General features: G+C 43.7%; 2 protein-coding genes across 3 annotated transcripts in view; one reads left to right on the top strand and one right to left on the bottom strand.

Moving 5' to 3' along the window:
- The window catches only part of LOC143282027 (large ribosomal subunit protein mL65-like), a 34,970-nt gene extending 12,830 nt beyond the window's left edge, over positions 1-22,140 (top strand). The window contains exon 4 of the mRNA XM_076587453.1: positions 15,135-22,140. Within this exon, the coding sequence (XP_076443568.1) occupies positions 15,135-15,520 (386 nt within the window). The 3' untranslated portion in view covers positions 15,521-22,140. The remainder of the gene's footprint in view (positions 1-15,134) is intronic.
- The window catches only part of LOC143282028 (uncharacterized), a 69,404-nt gene continuing 67,784 nt past the window's right edge, over positions 21,916-23,535 (bottom strand). For both annotated transcript variants that reach the window (XM_076587454.1, XM_076587455.1), the window contains exon 11: positions 21,916-22,338. The gene's annotated coding sequence lies outside the window, so the exon portion shown is untranslated. The remainder of the gene's footprint in view (positions 22,339-23,535) is intronic.

The following is a 23,535-nucleotide window of genomic DNA, read 5'->3' as shown; positions in this document are numbered from 1 at the left end:
CACTTCCTCCCCCACGTGTCGCACAGGTCCATCATGCTATGCACGGACAACACGACGGTAGCATGTTATCTGAACAAACAGGGGGGAGCTCTCTCACATCAACTGTCCCTGCGCGCAGAGACAGTCCTCCCCTGGTGCCAGGAGCACAGCATCCACCTGACAGCACGACATGTCCCAGGCAAGCTCAACATTCTTGCAGATTGCCTTAGCAGATCCCACACCATGCTCCAAACGGAGTGGACCCTGTCACACTCAACTCTTCAGCCGATCTGGGACCATTGGCACAAACCACAGGTGGACCTCTTCGCCACAAGGTACAACTTCCGCATCCCAACATACGTCTCCCCAGTCCCAGACCCGCAGGCCTGGGCCATAGACGCCCTATCGATCAGCTGGTCCAGCCTTTCGGGGTACGCCTTCCCCCCACTTCCCATCATGGGAAAAGTCCTCAGAAAGGCAAGGCTGGAGAGTGCCACCGTGATTCTCATCGCACCACACTGGCCAGCACAGCCGTGGTTCCCCGACCTTCTCCACCTCACTCACGTCCCCCCACTCTGCCTTCACATCGGCAGACGCTCCCTGGTCCAGCCCCGCTCAGGCATTCCCCACGGAAACCCAGAGGTTCTCAACCTTCACGCCTGGCTACTGTGCGGGAATCTCTGTCAGCACTAGGAGCCTCCGATGACACAGCTGACCTTGTGTGCAGTTCACATCGCAAAGGCACTCAAGGTGTTCACTCTGCACACTGGAACCGCTGGCTCTCCTGGTGTTCAAACCACTCAGTCAATCCCACACAACCGTCCAGTATGGATCTCGCCAACTTTCTTGCCTTCCTCTCCTCCTCCAAAGGCCTCTCTGCCTTTGCAGTACGGGTCCATCACGCTGCAATCAGCTCCACTCTTCGGCAACTGGGCGGGCCCTCTTTCTCAGATGACCCCCTGCTCAGAGCACTGGTTTGAGGGGCTTCCCTCAATCACGCACGTAAATCCCTTCGGACCCATTCTTGGGACCTTTTTCTGGCCCTGCAATACCTCCGTAAGGCCCCCTTCGAACCCCTTGCTATAGCTCCTTTCAAGCTACTCTCCATGAAGACACTCTTTCTTGTCTCGCTCGCCTCAGGCAGGCGCTGTAGTGAGGTTCATGCCCTCAGTGGCATCACACAAGATATAGCCTTTGAGCCAGACGGATCTATTTCGCTTAGATTCCTCCCTGATTTTCTTGCCAAAAATCAAAATCCAAGCACACCCTCTCCCATTCTTTTCATCAAACCGCTCTCCTCTATTCTGGCCCATGACGACGAGGACAGATTCCTCTGCCCAGTCAGGGCCCTGCGCATATACCTTAAAAGGTCGCGTCCCTTCCGATCGTCCAAACGACGCCTCTTCATTAGCTGGAATCTCGACCATCCGCGTGACATTAGCAAGACGTCTCTGTCTCGATGGATTGTCAATGCGATTAAAGGCGCGTATGCAGACGTAGGATTCAGACTTGATGCCTCCTCAGCCAGAGCACATGAAGTCAGACCATGGTCCTCTTCTCTTGCCTTAGCGCACTCAACACGGCTGCAAGACATCTTGGATGTGGCCTACTGGAAAAACCCTGCCACATTCATCGACTTCTACCTGAGGGATGTCGCACGCCTGCGGGATGATGGCTCAAGAGGCATCGCTTCGGTGGTAGTTGCACAACAGGCCATCGCAGCACACAGACAGTAGAACAGGCGAGCCCTCCACCTTGTCGCACTATTCTGCACTAGTTGGGTCATGGTTAAGTATGTGTAATTAAAAGGAAATTTTCTATCTAAAATTACGTTTAAATAACATACTTACCGTGACCCAAATTTAAGACCCTCCCGTCCTCCCCGCTTCCTGTTCTCCCTGCTCACTGCGCTGGTGATGGCATATTGCCGTCAAAAGAGGGCGCTAGCTAGCGGGACAAAGGGGAGGTTACCCACTTTCGGGAGGTTATCGGCCGTAGTTGCTCTCTTTTTCTCCGCATAGGCGGATAGTAGTTTGCACAGGACAGGAATGTCAGACCCCTGCCGGAGTCTGCACTAGTTGGGTCACGGTAAGTATGTTATTTAAACGTAATTTTAGATAGAAAATTTCCTCTTAAAAATAGAAACTATTTTGTGGACACTGTGTTCATATTCTAATAAACGTCAAAATCTGAAAAGGATGTTGAAAAACAAAAACACCTAATGTTATTAAGACATAGCTCCCATGCTTTCTCTCACTGTACGAGAAAGCATGGGATTGCGATACAGTGTGGTCATTCCCATACCACCTTTTCTCACAATTGGGAGAATGCATAGGGGGCATCCAGACAGTGTCTTGCAATTTGTGAAAAAGCATTGGAAGCCACACTTATTTAAAAAGAAAAACATTTCAGTTGTCTTTGGGTTTAGTTTCTTGTCTTTTCATAATACAAATCTTAGAGAAAAATGAGAGAAAAAGAAGAAATGGTCATGATAATGATGGTGTCATTAGTGAAGACGCAACAGTAATGACAGGACTGCATGAGAAAGCATGGGATTGCGTGAAAGTGTGGCCATTCCCATGCCACCTTTTTCCTCCCGAAACCAGGAGGGGGTCAGGCTGGTGTTCTCTTGACCCTCTCCCGGGAGGGTCACTACCTTGTCGTGGTCGGGAGGCTTAGTGGCCAGTGATCGAGCGAGCTATGTCGGCGGGGGCATCAGTACTTCTTGGGGTTTTGCTGCTCTGGTCCCAGGTCTTAATTGACAGTCTACATAGCCATCGTAGCTGTTAGGGCTGAATAAGTGGTGGTTTTTGTACTGATGCCCCTGATAGGGCTTCCCATGCCGAACAGGTCGTGAGTTTCAGTTTCAGTTTCAGTAGCTCAAGGAGGCATCACTGCGTTTGGACAAATCCATATACGCTACACCACATCTGCCAAGCAGATGCCTGACCAGCAGCGTAACCCAACACGCTTAGTCAGGCCTTGAGGGGGGGAAAAAAAAAGAAAAAAAAAAGGTGAATAAATGATAGATAAGCTTACACAAATAAATAAATACATAATAAATAATAACTATAATGTAAAAAAAAGAAAAGAAAAAAAAGCAAATAGATGTAAAACATGAAGACACACATTCACAAATACACCCACACATGCATAACAGATATGCGCCGAACATGCAGTTTCACAGATATGAAAGCACAGTCAAATACATATAAACGTACATGAGCTCCAACACACACACACACACCACACACATTACCCTGCACCTCCTCTACCCCCCTCCTCCACACACTCATTTCTAGTCTACGTATCACAGCTTCCACGGCATACACACACACACACACACACACACACACACACACACAGATGAACACTTACTTGTACAAGCACACACACATATGCCCATATCTCCACACACATATGTACAAAGATATATATATATATATACACGTTCCAATATCCTGTTGCTCCCACAGTGTAGGCATGCATACACTCACATACCTTATCCTCTACCCCACCTCCCCCCGCACCCCCACCTCCCACACACACACACACACACACACACACACACACACGCACGTGCACAGAACTCTACTGACACTTGTGTACACTTACACTCTCGCGCATGCACAAACGCACTCAAAAATACAGACCCACACATGCACGCAAACACACACGTACACACACGCACAGAGGCTGCCACTGCAAGAGGGATGGGAAAAGATCTCTGATGCCAAGAACGTGGCGTCTAGTGTGTTGCTCAGTCTATTGTATTTGGAAAAGCCCACAGAGAGACTGTTCCGTTTTGAAGAAATTTGCGCAATGTTGGTTTGGAAATGATGCCGATATTTGTTTGATTAGCAAAGCATCGTGCTCTACCTTTCATGTTAGACTTACGGCCACTCCCTCTCTCTGCTTTTATTTCTTTGAGGCGATCGATGGTGTGATGGCCTTGTACCTGTTCTTTTTGATATTCTTTGACTTTTCTGAGGATTTCCGATTTTCCTAGATGTAGGCCGCTCGTTGGTGTTGCGTTACCAGCAAGTCTGTCAGCTCGCTCATTTCCCTTAACACCTGCATGTCCCGGGCAGTATGACCATGTGAGTTTTTTAATCTGAAAGTTGCGCATTGCCTTATGCCACTCTGGGCTTCCCATTCCGTTTTCAATTTTCTGTATGAGGTTCATTGAGTTGGTTAGAATCCTGGCATGTTGGTTTCCGGGCGTATGGATGGACGATAGCCACTGGAGGGCATGTGTCACAGCTTCAACTTCCATCGTTAGGCTGGAGGTTGTGACTTTGTAGGCAGCATTCTCTTCCCTAACTGTTTTTCCATTTTGTTTCACCGTGAATCCCCAACCGGATTGGTCTTTGGTGACTGAGCCATCTGTGTATATGATGATGTCCTCTTCTTTACTGTTTTCTTCTATGAGTAGTTTCACTTCCGCATCAGTTTTGCCCTCTGGCCATTCCCGACAATGTCTTCCTAGAGTGGGTGAAATGGCTGTGTTGAATAGATGGTTGAGGTTTTCGGGGTTTTTCTCCCATTCTTTTGTTTCTTTCAGGTCTTGTAGTCGGCATACTAGGTGGATTGTGTCTTCTGCTTGCCCCATCCATGATCTTCCTCGTCCTAGGCGGCTGCCGTTTGGTTCTTTGACTGCGTCATGCAGTGGGTTTTGAGGGTTTTCTAATTCTTTGAAGTAGGTCTTGACCTGTTCTAACTTGTTTCTGGCCTGCACTGAAGGAAGGTCAAGCAGGTATCGCATGGTTTCTGTGGGCGTGTCTTTTGTTGTTCCAAGGATCAGCCTCATAGCTTCATTTTGGACTCTTTCTAATTTTAGGAGGTTTCTTTGAGACGGTGTTGTTAGCCCAAGTCCGTAGTCGATCACACTGAGGACGAGTGATTGGTATAGCAGGAAGAGGTGGCGTTGTTCAATACCTTTGGTTGCCATTGCTTTTAAGACTGAAAGGCCCTTTTTGCATTTGGGAACAGTATTTTACGTATGTTTTCTGAAGGTCAGCATCCTGTCGAAGTGTATTCCTAGGTAGCGTAGGCATTCAGTTTTCTCGATCTGAATCCCATCGAGTGACACAGAGGGTGGTGATTTGGTCGCGGTTCTGTTGTTGAGGGTGCACAGCAACGTTTGGGCTTTCGATGGATTGATGGAAGATCCAGTGTCTTTGCACCATTGAGCAATATTGTTTAGTTGTTTCTGGACGGCTTTAGTTCTTTCCCGAGCATCTTTCGAAGTTTTGAAGACCAGGCCATCATCCGCAAGAGTAAGCACCCGAGCTATTCCATTGTTGTTTAAGTCTGCAAGGCCCTTCGTGTAGACATTGTAGAGGACAGGAGAAAGCGGAGACCCTTGTGCCAGTCCCATGGATAGTTTAGAAGGTGCAGACATCCAATCTCCGAGGCGTAGGACGACGGTTCTTTCCTGAAGCGCTGCTGCTATCCATCTTGTCAGTGTCAGACTTACTCCATACCTTAGTAGCAGCTCCATGAGGTGCGCAAACTGGACCTTGTTGTAGGCATCTTCAAGATCAATTGCTACTGCTAGTGTTTCTTCTTTTCTTTGAAATCCTTCATACACCTCATATGCAAAAGCAGCTGCGTTTTCCCATGTGGACTTGCCTGTTCTGTAACCACCTTGATTTGAAGGGAGAATGTGCCTGTGTTCAAGATCCCTTGCAAGTTTCCTGGCTATCATGCGTTCCATGAGCTTTCCGGCAATGTTTTGCATGGTTAGGATCCAGTAGCTGCTTACCTGATGATGGTCCTTTCCTGGTTTTGGTATGGGTTTTAAGAAGCTGTGTGTCCAGTCCTCCGGCACATGTCCATTGTGGAAACTGTTTTGATATAGATTGAAAAGGTTGCTTCTGACTTCTTCTGATAGTTCCTTGATGTCCGAGTAGCGAACTTTGTCGGGACCAGGAGCTGATTCTTTCTTGCATTTAGCTATTGCTTCGTTTAGATCATCTATTGTCAAGTCATCATCAGGTCCAGTCTGCATAAGGGTTTGGTTTAACTCCTCAACATATTTCTTTTTCTCATCTAAGTTTCTTTGATCGCTCTGTTGTATGAAACGTTTGAGCAGGGCGGATCCTTTTTCTTCGTTTGTCTTAAGCTTGGTTCCGTCAGTGTCTACCATGACTGGGGTTGTTGTTGTGCACATTTTCCCTTCCATGTGACGATAAAATTGCCAGAACTCTGTCGATGTTGAGTCATAACTGAGTGCCTCGCAAAACTGTTTCCACTTGTCATTTTTGGCCTCTTGAGCAATGATTTCAAACTGTTTATTTTTTTCTTTCATTTTTGTTTCAGTATCTTTGTCCGGAGATGGTTTTGTTCTTTCTTTTTGCCAAAGTTTGACAGCCGCATGTTTTTCTATCCAGGCTCTCTCTGTGTCGGTATTCCACCATGGGGGCTGAATAGTTTGCATCCTGTTCAGTGCCGTTCTTTTGTTTCTTCTGCGTCTTAATTTTTCGATGAAGGTTGTCTCTTTGTTTTCATACTGAAATGGATCACGCGGTTTCATACAGGGTTTATCTGACAGTTTCTGTAGACTGAACACTACCGGGAGGTGGTCACTGCCTTGGTGTGGAAGCGTCTCTGCATTCATTTCTGCTCTGAATTTTGGAGATGTTAGAGCGATGTCAATCACACTGTCACTGTCCCCTTTGTCTTGTTCCAAGGTGAGTTGGGGATGTGGTTGTTAATGGGCTAAGAAGAATTTCCCCTATCATTCCTTCAAGTGCGAGTCCTTGTGGGTTGGTGTTCCGCAGGTCCCATAGCTTTGATCTTGCATTGAGGTCTCCACAGATAATGACTGAGTCTCCAAGTTCGTTCTCTATTTCCTCTAAAAAGGCCCAATCCTCTTTTCTTGTGCAGGTTCCTGGGTGAACATAGGCATTGATGGGCACGATGCTTTTGTGAATTCCATCAGGTTTTTCGAGACGCACCCCCACTAGTTCACATGAGTTTCTACACCATTTCTCTAGATTTATGGTGGAAACTTAGTTTTTTAGGTTTTTGTTCAATATGATTGCTACTCCTCTTCCTTCATTCCTTTGAAAGACTGTGAAATTTTCAAAATGTATTGGTCTGTCTGCACTTGTCCTGGTCTCTTGGAGACATAAAATGTCAAAATCATATGCCAATTTCTCAATTGTTGAAATTCTCATTCTCGCGCTGGAACAATTCCAACTGCCGATTCTAAAGAATTTCTTTGACAGCCGCTCTGCTTTTGTCATTCTGCTACCTAAGCACAATCTTTTCCCACCTCTTTTGCCACGCCTGTTTTGGGGTTTTGAGTGAGGCCCAAACTAAACGTGACCCACTGTCCCTTTCACTTTTCTCTATTCTTCTTTTTACCGCCTCTTTTCTGTCCTCAGCTCCCCATCAAGCCTTCTTTTCCACATTCTTTTTTCTCTGCGGCCTTCTTCAGGCCCGCCGTGTTTGCTGTGCGGCGCGACCTGTGATGGAGGGGAATGAGATCCTGGGGATTGAGAGAGCACGCTGCTCTCAACACATCCCTTTGGCTCGGACCTCTCCTAAGACAGGCGGCACACATTGGCCAGTGTGTGTCAATCAGCTACCCCTTCGTGGGGCTGGGTCAAGACTGGCAGTTTAGTGGCTAGCGAAGATAACCCCCGTAGTGCTCGGTTCTCTGTCCCCGGGAGCTGGGCATGATCGGGGGGGAACACGTTGGAGCTAGACTGTTGGTCGTATATCCCTCCCGAAACCTGGAAGGGGTCAAGCTGGTGTTCCCTTGACCCTGGCCCCTAGAGTTGGACCCCATGGTGGGTGGGTAAGGGAGGGATGAATTTACATTTTTTTCAACATGACTTCCAAAAAATCACACACCCCTAACTCTGGAAAAAGACGACGACAAGGAACGGACGACTCAGACTCCGATTCGGAGGTCGTTGAGACCTCTGGATTTTGGCCATCGTGGCTTGTGATGGAGGGCGCTGATGACGACAAGCCGTTGTCGGCTCTCAGCCCCTTCGCTATCCAGAAGGGCTTTCAGTGTATGGCAGGATCGCTGAAATCCATCAAGAGGCTGAGGAGCGGAGCATTTTTAGTGCAGACAGAGTCCAAAAGGCAGACACAGTTCCTTCTCAAGGCGACCACTTTCGTGGATAGGGCGGTGAAGGTTTCCCCTCACAAAGGTCTCAACTGCTCAAAGGGGATCATCAGATGCCTGGAGTTGAAAGGTGTGTCTGAGGCTGAAATCAAGAGCGAGCTGTCCTCTCAGGGAGTGACCGACGTGTACAGGGTGACGGTGAGGAAGGGGTCGGACAGAGTCCCGACCAACACTTTCTTCCTCACCTTCTGCTGCCCGGATGTCCCCAAGGACATTCGGGTCGGATACCTGATAGTTAGTGTAAGCCTGTACGTGCCGTCCCCTCTGAGATGTTTTAAATGCCAGAAATTTGGATATGTGAGAGGCCGATGCAAGGAGGAAGAGGCGTATGGCACCTGTTCGAAGGCGGCGCACCAGGGCGATTGCGTCAGTGCAGCCCGGTGTGCGAACTGCGGAGGTGGCCACCCGTCCTCATCGAAAGACTGCCCCGCCTGGAAAAAAGAAAAACAAATCCAGAAGGTCAAGACAGAAAAGAAGATATCCTTCTTTGAGGCAAAGGAGGAAGGAAGGTGGCAGAATGGTTAAGACGCTCAGCTGCCAATACAGAGAGTCCGTGAGGGTGTGGGTTCAAATCCCGCTCTCGCCCTTTCTCCTAAGTTTGACTGGAAAATCAAACTGAGCGTCTAGTCTTTCGGATGAGACGATAAACCGAGGTCCCGTGTGCAGCACGCACTTGGCGCACTGAAAAAGAACCCATGGCAACGAGAGTGTTGTCCTCTGGCGAAATTACGTAAAATGAAATCCACTTGCATAGGTACACAAATATGTAAGCATGCACTCAAGGCCTGACTAAGCGCGTTGGGTTATGCTGCTGGTCAGGCATCTGCTCAACAGATGTGGTGTAGCGTGTATGGATTTGTCCGAACGCAGTGACGCCTCCTTGAGAAAGTGAAACTGAAACTGAAACTGAGGCAAAGAAACAGGTGGAGGCCGCGTCGCCTAAGGCGTACGCCTCTGTCGTCAGACCCAGGATGGTGGACGTCGCGATCCAGACGACGTCCACAGGGACGCAGACGGACGACTTACCCACCTCGTCAGAACCGTTGGCCTTGGGTGGAGGCGCCGTGTCCACCCCTTCCCATCCTGTGCTGCAGTCCTCAGGGACTGCTGGGCGGGAGCGGAAAACCTCGGGCGGAGGCACGTTGTCCGCCTCCCGCCCCACCCCACCCCCTGGCACCCCTCGCCCCGCCTCTCGTCTGCCTGGCCCTCGGGCTGGCGGAAGTGGCCGGAAACCCCCCGTACCTCCAAAACTCAAGGAGGGGAGGGTTGCAGCCTCGGCGGGATCGGGAGGGGCCGAGGTCGTGGATATTCCGACTCGGTCGGAATCCGAAAAAGTAATTTCTAAAAATAAATACTCCATCCTGGCCGACCTTGAGCCACCGCAAGCAGAGGAGCAGGGGGTAGCGATGGAATAGGCTGCTGCTTTATTTTTTTTAACCTTTTTAATGGCAGTGATCCACTGTAACATCCAGGGGTTCTACGCCAATTTTCAGGAACTCCAGCTGCTTTGTCGTGCTTTGAAACCTTCAGTGCTGGCGCTGCAGGAGACTCTGCAAAGAGATGGCAAGGTTTTATCTCTCTCTGGTTTTAACTCCGTTTTTAAACCCGCTCAACCGAAGCAAGAGGGATTGACGGGAGGTGTCGCTCTTTTTATTCGCAAGTCCCTTTTGTACAGTACAGTTCTTTTAAGCACTCCTTTACAGGCGGTGGCAGTCAGAGTCACACTTGAGAAAACCATCACTGTCTGCTCTCTCTACCTTCTTCCTTCTGTCCGTGTTCTGAGGCAGGACCTCATGAACCTGGTCGACCAACTCCCACGTCCGTTTTTACTGTTGGGCGACTTCAATGGACACTCCCAGTTCTGGGGAAGTGAGATGACATCAGCCCGAGGTCTTCTCTTGGAAAACCTTCTTTCCGACATGGACTTGTGCTGTCTTAACGACAAGTCTCCCACTTACCTTCATCTGTCCTCTGGAAAGCTCTCGTGTTTAGATCTGTCGGTCTGCGATCCATCGTTGGTCCTGGACTACGAGTGGAAAGTGCACGACGATCTGCACAGGAGTGACCACTTTCCTGTTGTCCTCCACCCCACAGATGGAGAAGGTGACTCTCTGCCTGACCGCCTGAACTATGACAAAGCAGACTGGAGTTTTTTTACCAAGAAGATAAGAGCGGAGGTGCAGGAAGAAACAGTATTGAAAAGCAAGGACCCTGCTGACACTCTGACTCGGATCGTTTTAGATTGCGCCAAAGCAGCAGTCCCATCGTCTACCTCCAAGCCTCAGGTCCCTAGAACGCCCTGGTTCAACGCGGAATGTCGGGAGGCCCGTAAGTCTCGGAAGAGAGCGCAGCGACGCGTCTTTCGGAGACCGGAGACCGATAGCGTTCGAACCCATCAACAGCTGAGAATTAAGGGCAAAAACGTATGCCCAACCTTTCATCATCTTAAACTTTCAGACGCTCTGGTCACAGAGAAGAAAGCAGTTGCCAATTTGCTTGCCTCCACAATTGAACAGAACTCGAGATCTGCTAACAAATCTGCTCGGTTTCTTAAAACCAAAATCCTGTCAGAAAAAACACCATGTAACTTCTTTTCCGACAACACAGAGAATTACAACCTTCCTTTCTCAATGAATGAACTTAAATCTGCCCTTCAGACCTGTACGGATTCCTGTCCAGGAATGGACGAGGTCCATTATAAACTCTTAAAGCACCTTCCCCAAACCTGTCTGGACACCCTGCTTAAAGTTTATAACCACATCTGGGTCACAAGCTTTTTTCCACCCTCCTGGCGGAAAGCCCTCATAATCCCGCTGCCGAAACCGGGAAAAGACCCCTTGAACCCCTCCAACTACCGCCCAGTTGCACTGACCAGCTGCATCTGCAAACTGATGGAGAAGATGGTCAACGGTAGACTGATGTGGAAACTAGAGACCGACGGCCTTCTGGCGAAAGAACAGTGCGGTTTCCGCAAGCATCGCTCTACCGTTGACCATCTGGTTCGTCTGGAAACCACTGTAAGAAATGCCTTTGTAAACAAACAACATGTGGTGGCCATATTTTTTGACTTGGAGAAAGCTTACGATACCACCTGGAAATTTGGTATTCTCTCGGACTTGCACAACCTTGGCTTCCGAGGACACCTGCCTCAGTTCATCCACAATTTTTTACAAGACAGACAATTCCAGGTGAGACTCGGCACCACCCTGTCCGACATTCAGGAGCAGGAGCTGGGTGTCCCGCAAGGGAGCATCCTGTCGCCGGCTCTTTTCAGCATCAAAATTAATGACATCGTTCAATCCGTTCAGAGGGGATCGGACAGCTCGCTGTTCGTGGACGATTTTGCCTTATATGCAACTGGCAGCATGTATGCCAGCATCCAGCGACGGCTTCAGCTCTGCGTCAACAAAATCCAATGTTGGGCAGAGGAGAATGGCTTCACATTTTCGTCCTCCAAAACTGAATGCATCCATTTTCATAATTTTCGCCATTTCTATACCGACCCTGAAATCCGTCTGGGAAAATCCACCATCCCGGCGGTCAAGGAAGCCAGATTTTTAGGGGTTGTCTTTGATCAGAAGCTGAACTTCCTCAGCCATATTAAACAGCTGAAAGTATCTTGCCAAAAAGCCCTGAACATCATCCAAGTTGTGGCACACACGAACTGGGGTGCTGATAAGAGAACTCTCTTGCACTTCTACAGAGCCCTGGTCCAGTCCAAACTGGATTATGGAAGTGTAGTATACGGCTCGGCCAGACCGTCCTACCTGAAACTGTTGGACCCTGTACACCACCAAGGGCTCCGTCTCAGCTTAGGTGCTTTCCGCACCACCCCTGTGCACAGCCTGTACGCAGAGGCGGGGAAACCGCCTCTCTCCAACCGCAGACTGAAGCTGACCCTGAATTATTATTTGAAATTGTTTTCTGAACCTACAAACCCTGCTTATGACGCTGTATTCAACAACCCTTTCGATAAGAAATTTACAGACAACCCAAACTGCATACCTCCTCTCGGACTCCGCATTCAGCCGCACTTAGAAAATGCCGATCTGGATGTCGGTGGCATCTCAGATTTCTCTAAGTTCCCTGACAGCCCTCCTTGGACCTTTACAACACCTGAGGTCCGATTCGATCTGGCCTCATACCGTAAAGACACCACCAGTTCTCTGGCCTACAGAACTTACTTTTCGGAACTCTGCCACAAATTCCCCACTTTTCAAAGCATCTTCACTGACGGTTCCAAGTCAGAGGACGGAGTCGCTGCATCTGCGTTCTGTCCCGCCTTTCCTGACCGGCCCTCAACGGAACACATCCTGTCTGACAGCTCGGTGTACACTGCGGAACTGACCGCACTGGTGCTGGCGGTAAAAATGGTTCTCTCTTCGAAACAAAAGAGATTCATGATCTTTTCCGACTCCTTGTCAGCCCTGGAGGCGATCGCCTGCAGGAATATCACTCATCCCAAACTGCTGGAATTTTATGGAGATTTTACTCTCGCAACGAAGAAAGGATACGAGGTTGTGTTGGCCTGGGTTCCCGGACATGTTGGCATTCGTGGTAACGAAAGGGCGGACCTGCTGGCCAGGAACGCTGTTAAAGAAAGAATTATCCAGATCCTTTGTACCCTATACAGACATGAAGCGGAAGGTGAACACTTACGTTAAGGATCTTTGGCAAGAGGAGTGGAACACCCAGACGGACAACAAGCTCTTCCAGATCCGTCCGGACCTAAAAGAGACTCTCCCTTCGGGGGTGAAGAACAGAAAGGAGGAGTCTGTGCTGTGCAGACTGCGTACGGGGCACACTTTTTTTTTACTCATTCTTACTTGTTGAAGGGGGAGGAGGCCCCTCGATGCATTCCCTGTGATGAGCCTGTCACCGTGAAACACGTGCTCCTTGACTGTTGGGATCTGCATGATGTTAGACGCAGACATTACACGGCGGTTTCTTTGAAGACTTTGTTTCGTGATGTCCCTCCGTGGGCGCTGATGGACTTCTTAAAAGAAGTGAACATTTTTAACCAGATTTGAAGGTTTTAAACTATGGAAGTTTTTTAACTTTGGAGTGGAAAGTTTGAATTGGTGACTCGTTTTAATTGGTTGGTTTTTTCATCCTTGTAGTAGTTATTGACGCGGCGATAGCCTTGAGATGGCCTTAGTGGTCGGCGAGGCTCTAAGCACCATAATTTCATTTCATTTCATGCCACCTTTTCTCTCAATTGTGAGACTGTATGACTGTATAGGGGGCACCCTGACACTGTCTTGCAATTTGTGAGAAAACATTGGAAACGACCCTTTTTTTGTTTTGTTTTGGCTTTTAAACATTGTTATATTTGGGGTTAGTTTCTTGTCTTTTCCTACACAGATCTTAGAGAAAAATGAGAGAAAAAGAAGAAATGATTATATTAGTGAAGACGCAACAGTGATGACACAGGATCAATTTAAAAATCTTGTGCATGTGTGTGCGTGTGTCTGTGTGTGTCTGTGTGTGTGTGTGTGTGTGTTTCCTTTTGTCTGTCTGTTTGATTGGTTGGTTGGTTTTCCTTCTACAACTCTGTTTTTAGAAAATTCAGGTTCTGAGTGTTTTCTCTGAAACTGAGAAGGTAATTTCAGTATGTTGCATGCAAACAAGTGTGGAATGTAAGAACATTCTGAATAAATATGACAGAAAAGATTGTATCACAACAAATATAAAAATTTAATGGTGAAACACCTATTTTGCAACATTTATGTAGAAAGTTGTTTTATTTCGATGTTATACCCAACATCCCTCAGGATAGGTTAGGGTCAAGTTTTGGTATACATATATTTATGCTTTAATTTTACATATGCCATTATTTTGTTGTTTTCTGTAATTCTGATGTTCCATTTCAGATTGGTGCATTCCATTGATCTGTCTCATGTGAAATACAGTAAACAGGTGTCAATTTCAGTGTCAACAGCATCAGTGTCTTTACTAAACTTCTCATCATTGTCATGATCATCATAGTTGTCATCCCCCCTTTTCTCTCTTCTTTTTTCTCACTCTCATTTTTTCTTCTTCTAAGATCAGTGATATGAAAAGACAAAAAGCTAACTTCAATGACAAATGAAATGTAATACAAATACTTACCAGGATAAGTACCCATATCAAGATAGTGATCAGTACCAAACATGGAACACAGCAAAGTTTACTTCATGGCTGAGTAGTCACTGCCCTCCATTGCTCTCTGTAAAAGGCAATGGCATGTAGCAGATGATCTTTTCATGTCAGTTCCTTGACATTGTTGAGGAAAGCGGTTGGTTTTACATTTTTTAGATGAACATGATTAGAGAGAGAAGATCTCATTCATTCTTTTTGAATGAGTTTGGCTGTTTAAGAAATGGTAAAAACTGATGAAAAATGTTATTGAATTTTTTTTTTTTATAACACTCATAGATTTGGAATCATTTTTTTTTTACGCTCAGTCTCTTTGAGCTGTACAAAGTTGTAGTACAAAGCAGTCCATTAAAAAAAGAAGAAAAAAAAGAAGAAAACATACAAAATATTTTTTTTTTAAATATTTTTTTTAAGTGCTCAGTTCAGCAAAGCCTCTGAATAAGATGGGTGTTGTAATTGGGTTTCTAATTTCTGACAGAAAATGTCAGAAAACTATTTTTGACCATGTGGCATTAGTTTAAAAAAATTGTTTTTTCTATTTTGTATCATTTTTGTTCATATTTCATCAAAGAATACACAAGTCAGAAAGAACAGGCCCACAAATAGGTATAAGGGACCAGAATCATTGTTTTAATGCATTTTGTTTAATCATTTAAGGGCCATGAGGAATACCTGTTTTTATCAAGGTTTATGAACCAAGTGTGCATATGTGTGTAATATATGAACCAAGTGTGAATATGTGTGTAATCTACCGTGTTTAAATTATACACATTTGTCATGTATATTTGGCAAGAACACAACATTGTCATCTTTAAAATGTAGTTTTTTTTGCCATTCTGCTTTATGATGATTCTTTCCACTCTCACAGGATTCAACACACTCATTGATGTGACGTACCCTCTGACCACCCAAATGATACTGACAGATGGTCAGACTTGGCAGTTTATGACGTACCAGCTCAATACTTTGCAACTGTGGAAAGATGAAGAGGCCAATGACCTGATCAACCTGTGCTGGGTTGACCCTCAGACCAAGCTATTTGAGCATGTGGAGGGAAGCAAGGTGTATGGTTTTAACACTGAGGTGCTGAAACAGCTAATTGCCTGTCTAGCACTCGCTCCAAGAGATCGACCCTACAACCTCCGACCAACTCTCCCATCCTCAGCTGTGAATCCCAGAGACAGGGAAGTGCTGATACCCTTGAAAAAGGAGGAAGTGACAGTCACAGAAGAGGAAAAGTATATAATTGAATGAGTTGTTTTGTGAAGAGTTAGCTCATACATACATCATGGTGTGGTTACCAAATTTCATTCCCCCAAAGAAGTACAATTTTTTGTGCAAGACTGCTTTTCACTGCAAACATAAGGTTCATGACCTAGCTTTTAGAGTTTGTGCAAACATAAACACATTTTCGTGAAATTCTTGAAGTGATGTCATTGTCTCTCTGTGTCTCTCTTTCTCTTTCCCCCTTTTCTCCTATTCTCATTACTTCTTTCTCTCTTTGCCTCTGTCTCAAAATGTCTTTTTCTGTCTCTTCAGTGTTAACTCCCCCCAACACACATTTATGCCTGATTTTCATGAATTATGTGTGTGTACATAAACAGACTAGTCTCTGTATGTCTGTCTGTCTCCCTCTCTCCCCCCTTTCGTTCTATCTCTCTCAACATTACTTTAGCTATGTAGTGTGGAAAACTTCATTTCATCAGTGATTTATCTTAGCTTTTTTTGACAGTTTTCATGATTTTGTATGTGTTTTTTTTTTGGTTTTTTTTTGTCATCTATCATGTTTGTTTTTCCCTTCCATTTCCTTCCTTTTTGTGGGGGTTGGATGAAAAAAATATTTTTAGCTCGCAGTTTTCTGCACTCCACAGTTTCTCTCACACTTGATAAGAAAGAGTGGAATCACAAGAAAGAAGAAAGAGTAACAAAAGCTTAAAAAATATATCAGTAACCATAGAGCATTGCCAGGAGGCGGTTTTTGGTATGCTCAAATAAAACCTGTGAAAAATGTGAACTGTGTGTCAAGCGTAAATGGATTCCCATAGCAGCATCTTCATCTAGCATCCTCAAAATAATAGAAAAGTGATAACGTGTTTGTGGCCTTTTGTGCCCAGCTATAGGGTAACCTTTTTTGATTTTCCCTCCAGTGTCAGAATCTTGTGTTGGTAGATTTATTAGGTCTGTTGATTGAGGGACATGGTGCTGGTCTTTTGTCCAGTGAGGAGCTCGCTCTGGTTTTACAAGTGAGCAGTTATCATCATTTTTTTGTTTAGGCTTTTGGGTTTAGGCTTTTGGACCACTGCATCTTTAAGCAGTGCTGGAGCTGTGGCAGGACAAGCCTAAGCATGGCAGTGAATTGGTTATCTTGGGTGAGCAGTGTGCAGGGTAATGTTCCTGAGACAGCTCAGAAGATATAGCTGCAAACTCCCCCACCCCATGCCCTGAAAACAGTAATAACAAAGAACCAAGAAAATAAAGAAAGAAAAATAGAAATTGGGAGCAGAAGTGGAACTGAGGTGGCAGGCTAGAGAGAGCAGGTTTATCAGCATTGCCAGATCAGAATTGGGTTTGAAAACATCTGTTCTTTATTTCTTTTTTGTTAAGTTTATTATCTTTTGAGCTTGTTCTTTTTTTATGAATGATTGTTTGCTTGCTACTGATTACTCAGCAATCACCAGTCTGCTTATAGGCCTGGGCGCTGCACAGAGACCGTTCTTTTAAGCATTGTAAATGATCAGTTGAATTCTTTAGACCAAGACAAAGTTTCTGTTTTTCTACTTTGGGACCTTTCTGTAGCCTTTGATTCGATAGTCACGATATACTTCACGTTTGAATCAAACTTTTGGAATTTCAAGCACTGCCCGATCTTATCTGTCTGACAGAAAGCAAATTGTCCTTGTAAACGCAAATAGATCTTCTGAATCCACTCTTAATTTCGGTGTTCCCCAAGGGTCTGTGCTGGGCCCTGTGCTTTTCATACTCTACACCACTCCACACAGACCTTTCATTGACGCTTATTCTATCCGTCATGACATATGTGCTGATGATGTTAAAGTTAAACATTCTGATTCCCCTCTAAATTATGAACATCTTGTTCAAACTCTCCAAGACTGTGTCACAGAAGTGAAAAATTGGGTGACAGAAAATGAACTGAAACTAAACCGTCCTCCATCAGTAGATGCCACTTCCACCGACAATCTCGGACGCTCTTCACTGTCTTCTATCTCATTCTCTGATTATGTCTGTGACCTTGGCTTTTTCCTCAATAAAGATCTTTCCATGCAGTATCACATCAGCAAAACCTGTCAAGCAGCCTACTTTGAACTCAGACGAATCAGCTCCATACGCCACTACCTCACACACAACGCAACCAAAACACTAGTTCGTTTGTGCATACTCTCTAGATTAGACTATTGGAACTCTCTGCTCATCGGTTGTCCACAAACACTCTTCAGACCACTACAGCAGGCACAAAATTCCACCGCCAAACTGATTTATGAAGCAAAAAGATCCGCACACTGCACACCCCTTCTAAAAGAGTTGCACTGGTTACCCATAGAGCAAAGAATCAAATACAAAGCCGCCTGTCTCTGCTACCATGTCGTATCTGGAACTACACCCTGATACCTCTCTTACATCTTTCAGATCTGTGTACCCTCCCGCTCTCTTCATTCTGCTGCCGATAACAGAACCTTCCACGTCCCAAAATACAAAAGAGAACAGCACGGTGGTGGTTGAACCTTATCATCTGCTGTTCAAATATGGAACTCTTTGGCTCACCACGTTCATCACTGCCTCCCTTTGAATCAAAACTCGTGACTTTCTCTTCCAGCAGCATTTCCTCTAGACCCTCTCTCTTACATGAAAGTAGTTAGTTGATTGTGAGGTATATTTTTAATGCTGTATTGTGTGTGCGTCGAATGTATGTATGTATGGATGCATGCGTGTATGTATGTTTGTATTGTACGTACAAATTTTTATGCGCATATATATGTTTGTTGTGCATGATTGTGAGTTGAGGACTGAGTGTGTTTCGTATGCGTGTCTGTGTGGATAGTAAAGCGCTTTGTGCAATGAGGAAAGCGCTGATAAATGTCCAGTTATTATTAGTAGTAGTAGTACAGTGACTTCAGTTGACATTCAAGTTTCATTCCTAATCCTTCATTTATATGGTGTTAACATATTGTAACCTTTTTTCTTTATGTTATTTTCCTTGTGGTTATGTTCAACGTTTCCATCGTCAACAATAAGATGGAAATATTGTTTTTCTATTATTGAAGAAACTGCAAGTTTCCAGTATGTTTCTGCATAGGGCTGAGTGAAATATGGACTGTGCTGAAGTTTTTTTTTCCATGAAAAATCTCCAGACTATGTACTATGGAGTAGGGTAGGTAGGCCTAATTGCCAACGATCCAGCTCAACCAGCTCAACTTATGCGTTTTACAGGTAACAGGTTGTACATTTTCTATTGTAGCTCTTCTGTTTCTGAAGGCTTTCTCTGCTTTGTTGCACCAGGAAAAGTTCATCTGCTCCTTTTCAATGTTTTTTCAACAGTTCAAATAGGAGGGGTGCCTGAGGGTAAATGTGAACAGGCAAGTCTAATTGTGAATGGTGGGTACATGTGGACAATGAAAACAGAAACAGGTCTTGAACTCATTACACGCAACATATTATTGGAAAGCTGCACCAGACTGTTGTATTGTTGGTTTTGATCACACATGCACAAACGCACACACACATTTTAGCATACACCCCGCACCACACACACACACCCCCTTTTGAGAGCGCTCAGTAACTGCAGCATCATTTGCAAATAGACTCACGTCAACATCCTATAATCTACTTGCAATCGACACTATTTTGGTAATTCATTCATTCAACATATCCAATGAAATTAGCTATTTTAAACTAAGTCAAAGTTTAAGTCCTGATACTTCCCTTAATATCAAGATTTTGAGAGCACGTTTGTAAACTTGGACGTCAGTGGTGAGCAAAGAGAAGAAAGAGTGCAGAAATTGTCGGAAATGACTGGTTCTTGGAAATGGATATTCATTAATGTATCAGAAGAAGGTCAAAGCAGACCCTGAGTTGTGAAATGTGTGTGATGAGAACGCTTCAAACTGTTTGCAGTTACAAGCTGTTTGCAGTTAGGCATACCTACCCTTATAGTACTATGTTCTTCAATTGAATTACCTAGTTGTTTCAAGAAAAGTAATTTATACACAAATTTAAACAAGAGTAAGATATGCTGTTTGATTTTTTTAAATAATATTTGTTAATATAACATTGTGTCCAGCTGACTTTTTATGGTCAAACCAAGTACTAATCTTGCTAATCCAAAAATAAAGAATACTGACAGCTGACATAGGAAAAGATAAACAGACACACAATGTTTCCAAATTTTTTTGTTGTTGAGAAATTCTTCTTATTCATTTAATCATATGAAAATTTTTTTTTTCTGAATTATCCATCCATTTTCTTTTTAGAAAATGTATATTTTTATCTATGTCAGATTTTTTTTTCCAACGCCTTCCCGTTTTGGGGGGTGAAATTTCCCCTGTCAATAGGATTTAGTTATTTGCCAAATTTCAAGGCAGGTAAAGGGCTTGATAGAATGGATACAGCTTAGAGCTGTGCCATCAATGTTTTTGTTGCTTTTCTTGTTAAAGTCAGAATGTGAGACCAGTTCATCTTTCGGGCTGCCAGTCTCTGTGCTGGTACTCTGGGTTGTACATTTTATTTGTCAGTCAAGGTGGCAGCATTAACCTGTTTGATCCAAGCTGCAACCATCTTGCAAATAGTTTTGAAATGCACCAGGAACCAGTTGATCAAAGTGGGCCACTACCACCTCCTGTTTTGAAAAATGCTGTTTGCGGCTGAATTGCTGTCTGACAAATTGTTGTAAATTGATGACAAATTGGCAGTTACTCTAGGAAACACCAAATTTTGGCTGTGTGTTTTGCTATGTATTGATGTTGAAGACAATGATGATGCTGATGAAGACAACAACGATGATGATGATGGTTTTGATATGTATGTATGTCTTGGGATTACCTCCAATGGGTTTACAAGTGATTGGTAATTTTCCCCCCTCATTTTCAACAATAAATTCATTAATTTTTATGTGTGCTGTCATATTTAGTTGATATGACAGCATGGTCTCTGATGGTATACAAATCAACCTATTTTGACCTCTGTCTTAGAACAAAGTGACCTTCAAGATCTTTTGCTGTCTGCTCTCCATCCTTGATTTTCATTTGCTTATTTACTCTTGGTGTCCGAGTCAGCTAGGGGACTCTTAGGGTTCACAACTCCGCAAAACAAAGAAACAAAGACAGAAAGAAAGATGGAAAAAAGGAAGTCAGTCAAGACAGAATAAGAAAGGAATGAAGAAATAAAGAAGAAAGACTGAAAGATAAAAAAATTGGAAAAAAAAAGGAAAAATGTGTGTGTGTGTGTGTGTGCAAGAGTTTAGCTTTTTTTAATTGTTATTTTTTTACACACCTTCCCCAAAACACACACACATATGCACACACACACAAATGCCTGCATACAGAGATAGGGAAAGAGAAAGTGCGGGACAGAGTGTGTGTGTTTCCTAGGAGAGAGATACTCAAACACAGTATTGATTTCAGACAAATATTGCCATATGCACCACAGACACTTGATAATTGTCTTGACTGCAAATGAATCTATCATGATACAATTAATTTTTGTGTGTGATACACTTCTGACACAGGTGTTGATTTTAATCAACAAAATAAATAATGTCCAAGTCATGAACTGTCAGTAAAAGAAATAGTGAAGAAAATCAGCGGTTGTTAAAGTGAATACTGATTTGTTGTTGCAGTGCTGAATTATTGCTGATGACAGTTCAATGTTGCAAGAGTGTGCTGAAATGTCACTCATCCACTATATGTCATTAAACAACAACAACTCAACGGACATCTGACATACTGAATTGCCATCGATCCGCTGATTTGTCATCAACCAGACACAATTTTTGTTTTTGGTCTTCTGATTTGTCTTCCGGCAATAATTTGGTGGAGGCGACAGTTCAGCTGTTAACAGTGTTTTGGCATTTAAATGTGAAGCACACATACGCATATCTACAGACACACAAACATATTCAAGCTGGGAAAGCTTTTTACTTGATTATCTTTCCAAACGTTTTGTTTATTTTCTTTGTTCTTCTGGGTTGCTAGCATCTTTTTTAAAAAAGCAAGGTTCATCAGTGACAGTGATTTTTTTAGATCTAAAAGAGAGAAAGAGAAACCACTCACACTTACAAGCAGTTATGCAGGCATCACTACCACCACCATGCCTCATGTGTTTGTGTTTTGTTCATGTGTATGTGTTTGTATATTCATGCATACACACATCTATTAAAAATTTTGAAATCATGGAAACGCATAAGTTGTTCTTTTGGTTTATTTATGCATTTATTTGTTTATACAGTTCTGCTATTTCAGCAAGTCAACATTGTTATGGACATGATTATACATTACAGCATGCCAATGTTTCTCTGACTGCTCTTCATTTCTAGCAACTAAAAAAATGTTGACTGGAAAAAGTTATCAAATTGGAAATGAAGCCCAATACATGCACATGCATTATTTTCATGCTGTTTTATTTTATTTTATTTATTATTATTATTATTTAGAATGAAATGGTGGGAATCAGAATTGAAATTCTGCCCCAACTGAATACATAAGAAAAAATAAATACAAAAATTAAGCCACCACAGCGCAGGATATCAAATTATAAGCAAACTAATTTTGGTTTTGTTGTTTGCTTTTGTGTGTTGAACAATTCAGGTAACCAATTGAAAATCACTGAAACTTTTTTTTTTTTTTTTTTTTTTTAAAGGGAAATAACAACAGGAATATTGGAGAGAAGAAGGCATAGTCCAGTCCAAGAGAGTGAAAGCATACAACATTACGTGCAGTATCCATCAGGAGTTAACTTTCCTCCATGGCTGCTTTTTTCTCTTTTTTCCTTTTTTTTTTTTTTTTTTTTTTGAGGGGGGTGTTCATTTTTCTCTCAACATCTTGGCAAGCATAGTTGTTAATCTGGAAAAAAAAAAGAGTTAGTTACCATCAGTTATCATCACACATGCAAGAGACTCCATTAACACAGATACATACACCACTCAATTGCAGTCTAAATATGGCACAAAAAAGACGAGCATTGCATAATTTGTTAACCATCTAATTGGTTTTAAAATTCAGTGTTCCAATGGTCCATCAGCTTTCACCAATGAAAAGGAAAAAAAAACAAAAACAAAAAAAACCCAACAACACCACGAAAACGACAGCCGTAAGAAAGGGCTAAACAGAAACAATGCAGACTTTCCACATACCTCTTTGGCGAGTTCGTTGTATGTTATATATAAAATCTTCATTTCTTATTTGTACGGATGAGGAAACTGTTGATCCGACACAAGCGACCCAGATGGCCTAAGCTGATCAGCTTTTTGGTTGCATGACAGATGGAAAAAGTGATTCAGTGAAAACCAGTTGAAGACACGATTTAGAACAAATGTGTTTGAATGATTAACAGATATGAGTTTGTAAACGAGCTGTTGATAGTTCTGCCAAACGAACTCGCCAATGAGGTTTGCGGATGTCTGCATTGTTTCTTTCAGTCTGGAAATCAAAAGCATGTTTGAGTCTGTAACAAAACAAGAAGTAAAGAAAAACAGGAATATTTTTCCAAGACTTCAGTCATCGACAACATCCCTGCAGAATTTTTTAAACAAGGCAGACAGTAACTGACTACCATCAGCAACAAAATCTGGTACACAGCGAATACCCCACACATCATCATCACTCTCCCCAAGAAAGGAAATATCCAACACAACTAGAACTGTTGCACAATCAGTTTGATCAGCCATGCTAAAAAAGTAATGCAGAATAACCTAAACAGATTAAGCCGCAAGCAGATATTGCTGAAGAACAGGCTTGATTCTGCAAAGGCAGAAGTACCATCAAACAATTAGTTTATCTGCATACCCTCTGTGAAAAACACCAACATCAGAGGGAATTCTGGCACGTTTTCACTGACTTCAAGAAGGCATTTGGTCAAACACCAGGATAATGAGTACAGTCATCTGTGCACTCTAGAAGCCGTGACTACAATCAACTGACGAAGTAAGTAAAATGTGGTTCTTTAAGTTTAAAATCTAACTCTTAAGTTTCAAAATACCACTTTAAAAAAGTGTTAGTAATTTAGTTTATTTCACTTCTGTAAAATATACCAAGAACAAT

The sequence above is a fragment of the Babylonia areolata genome, chromosome 5, assembly GCF_041734735.1.
Source record: "Babylonia areolata isolate BAREFJ2019XMU chromosome 5, ASM4173473v1, whole genome shotgun sequence".
NCBI classification, from domain to species: domain Eukaryota; kingdom Metazoa; phylum Mollusca; class Gastropoda; order Neogastropoda; family Buccinidae; genus Babylonia; species Babylonia areolata.
This window is presented reverse-complemented; position numbering and strand designations above follow the sequence as displayed.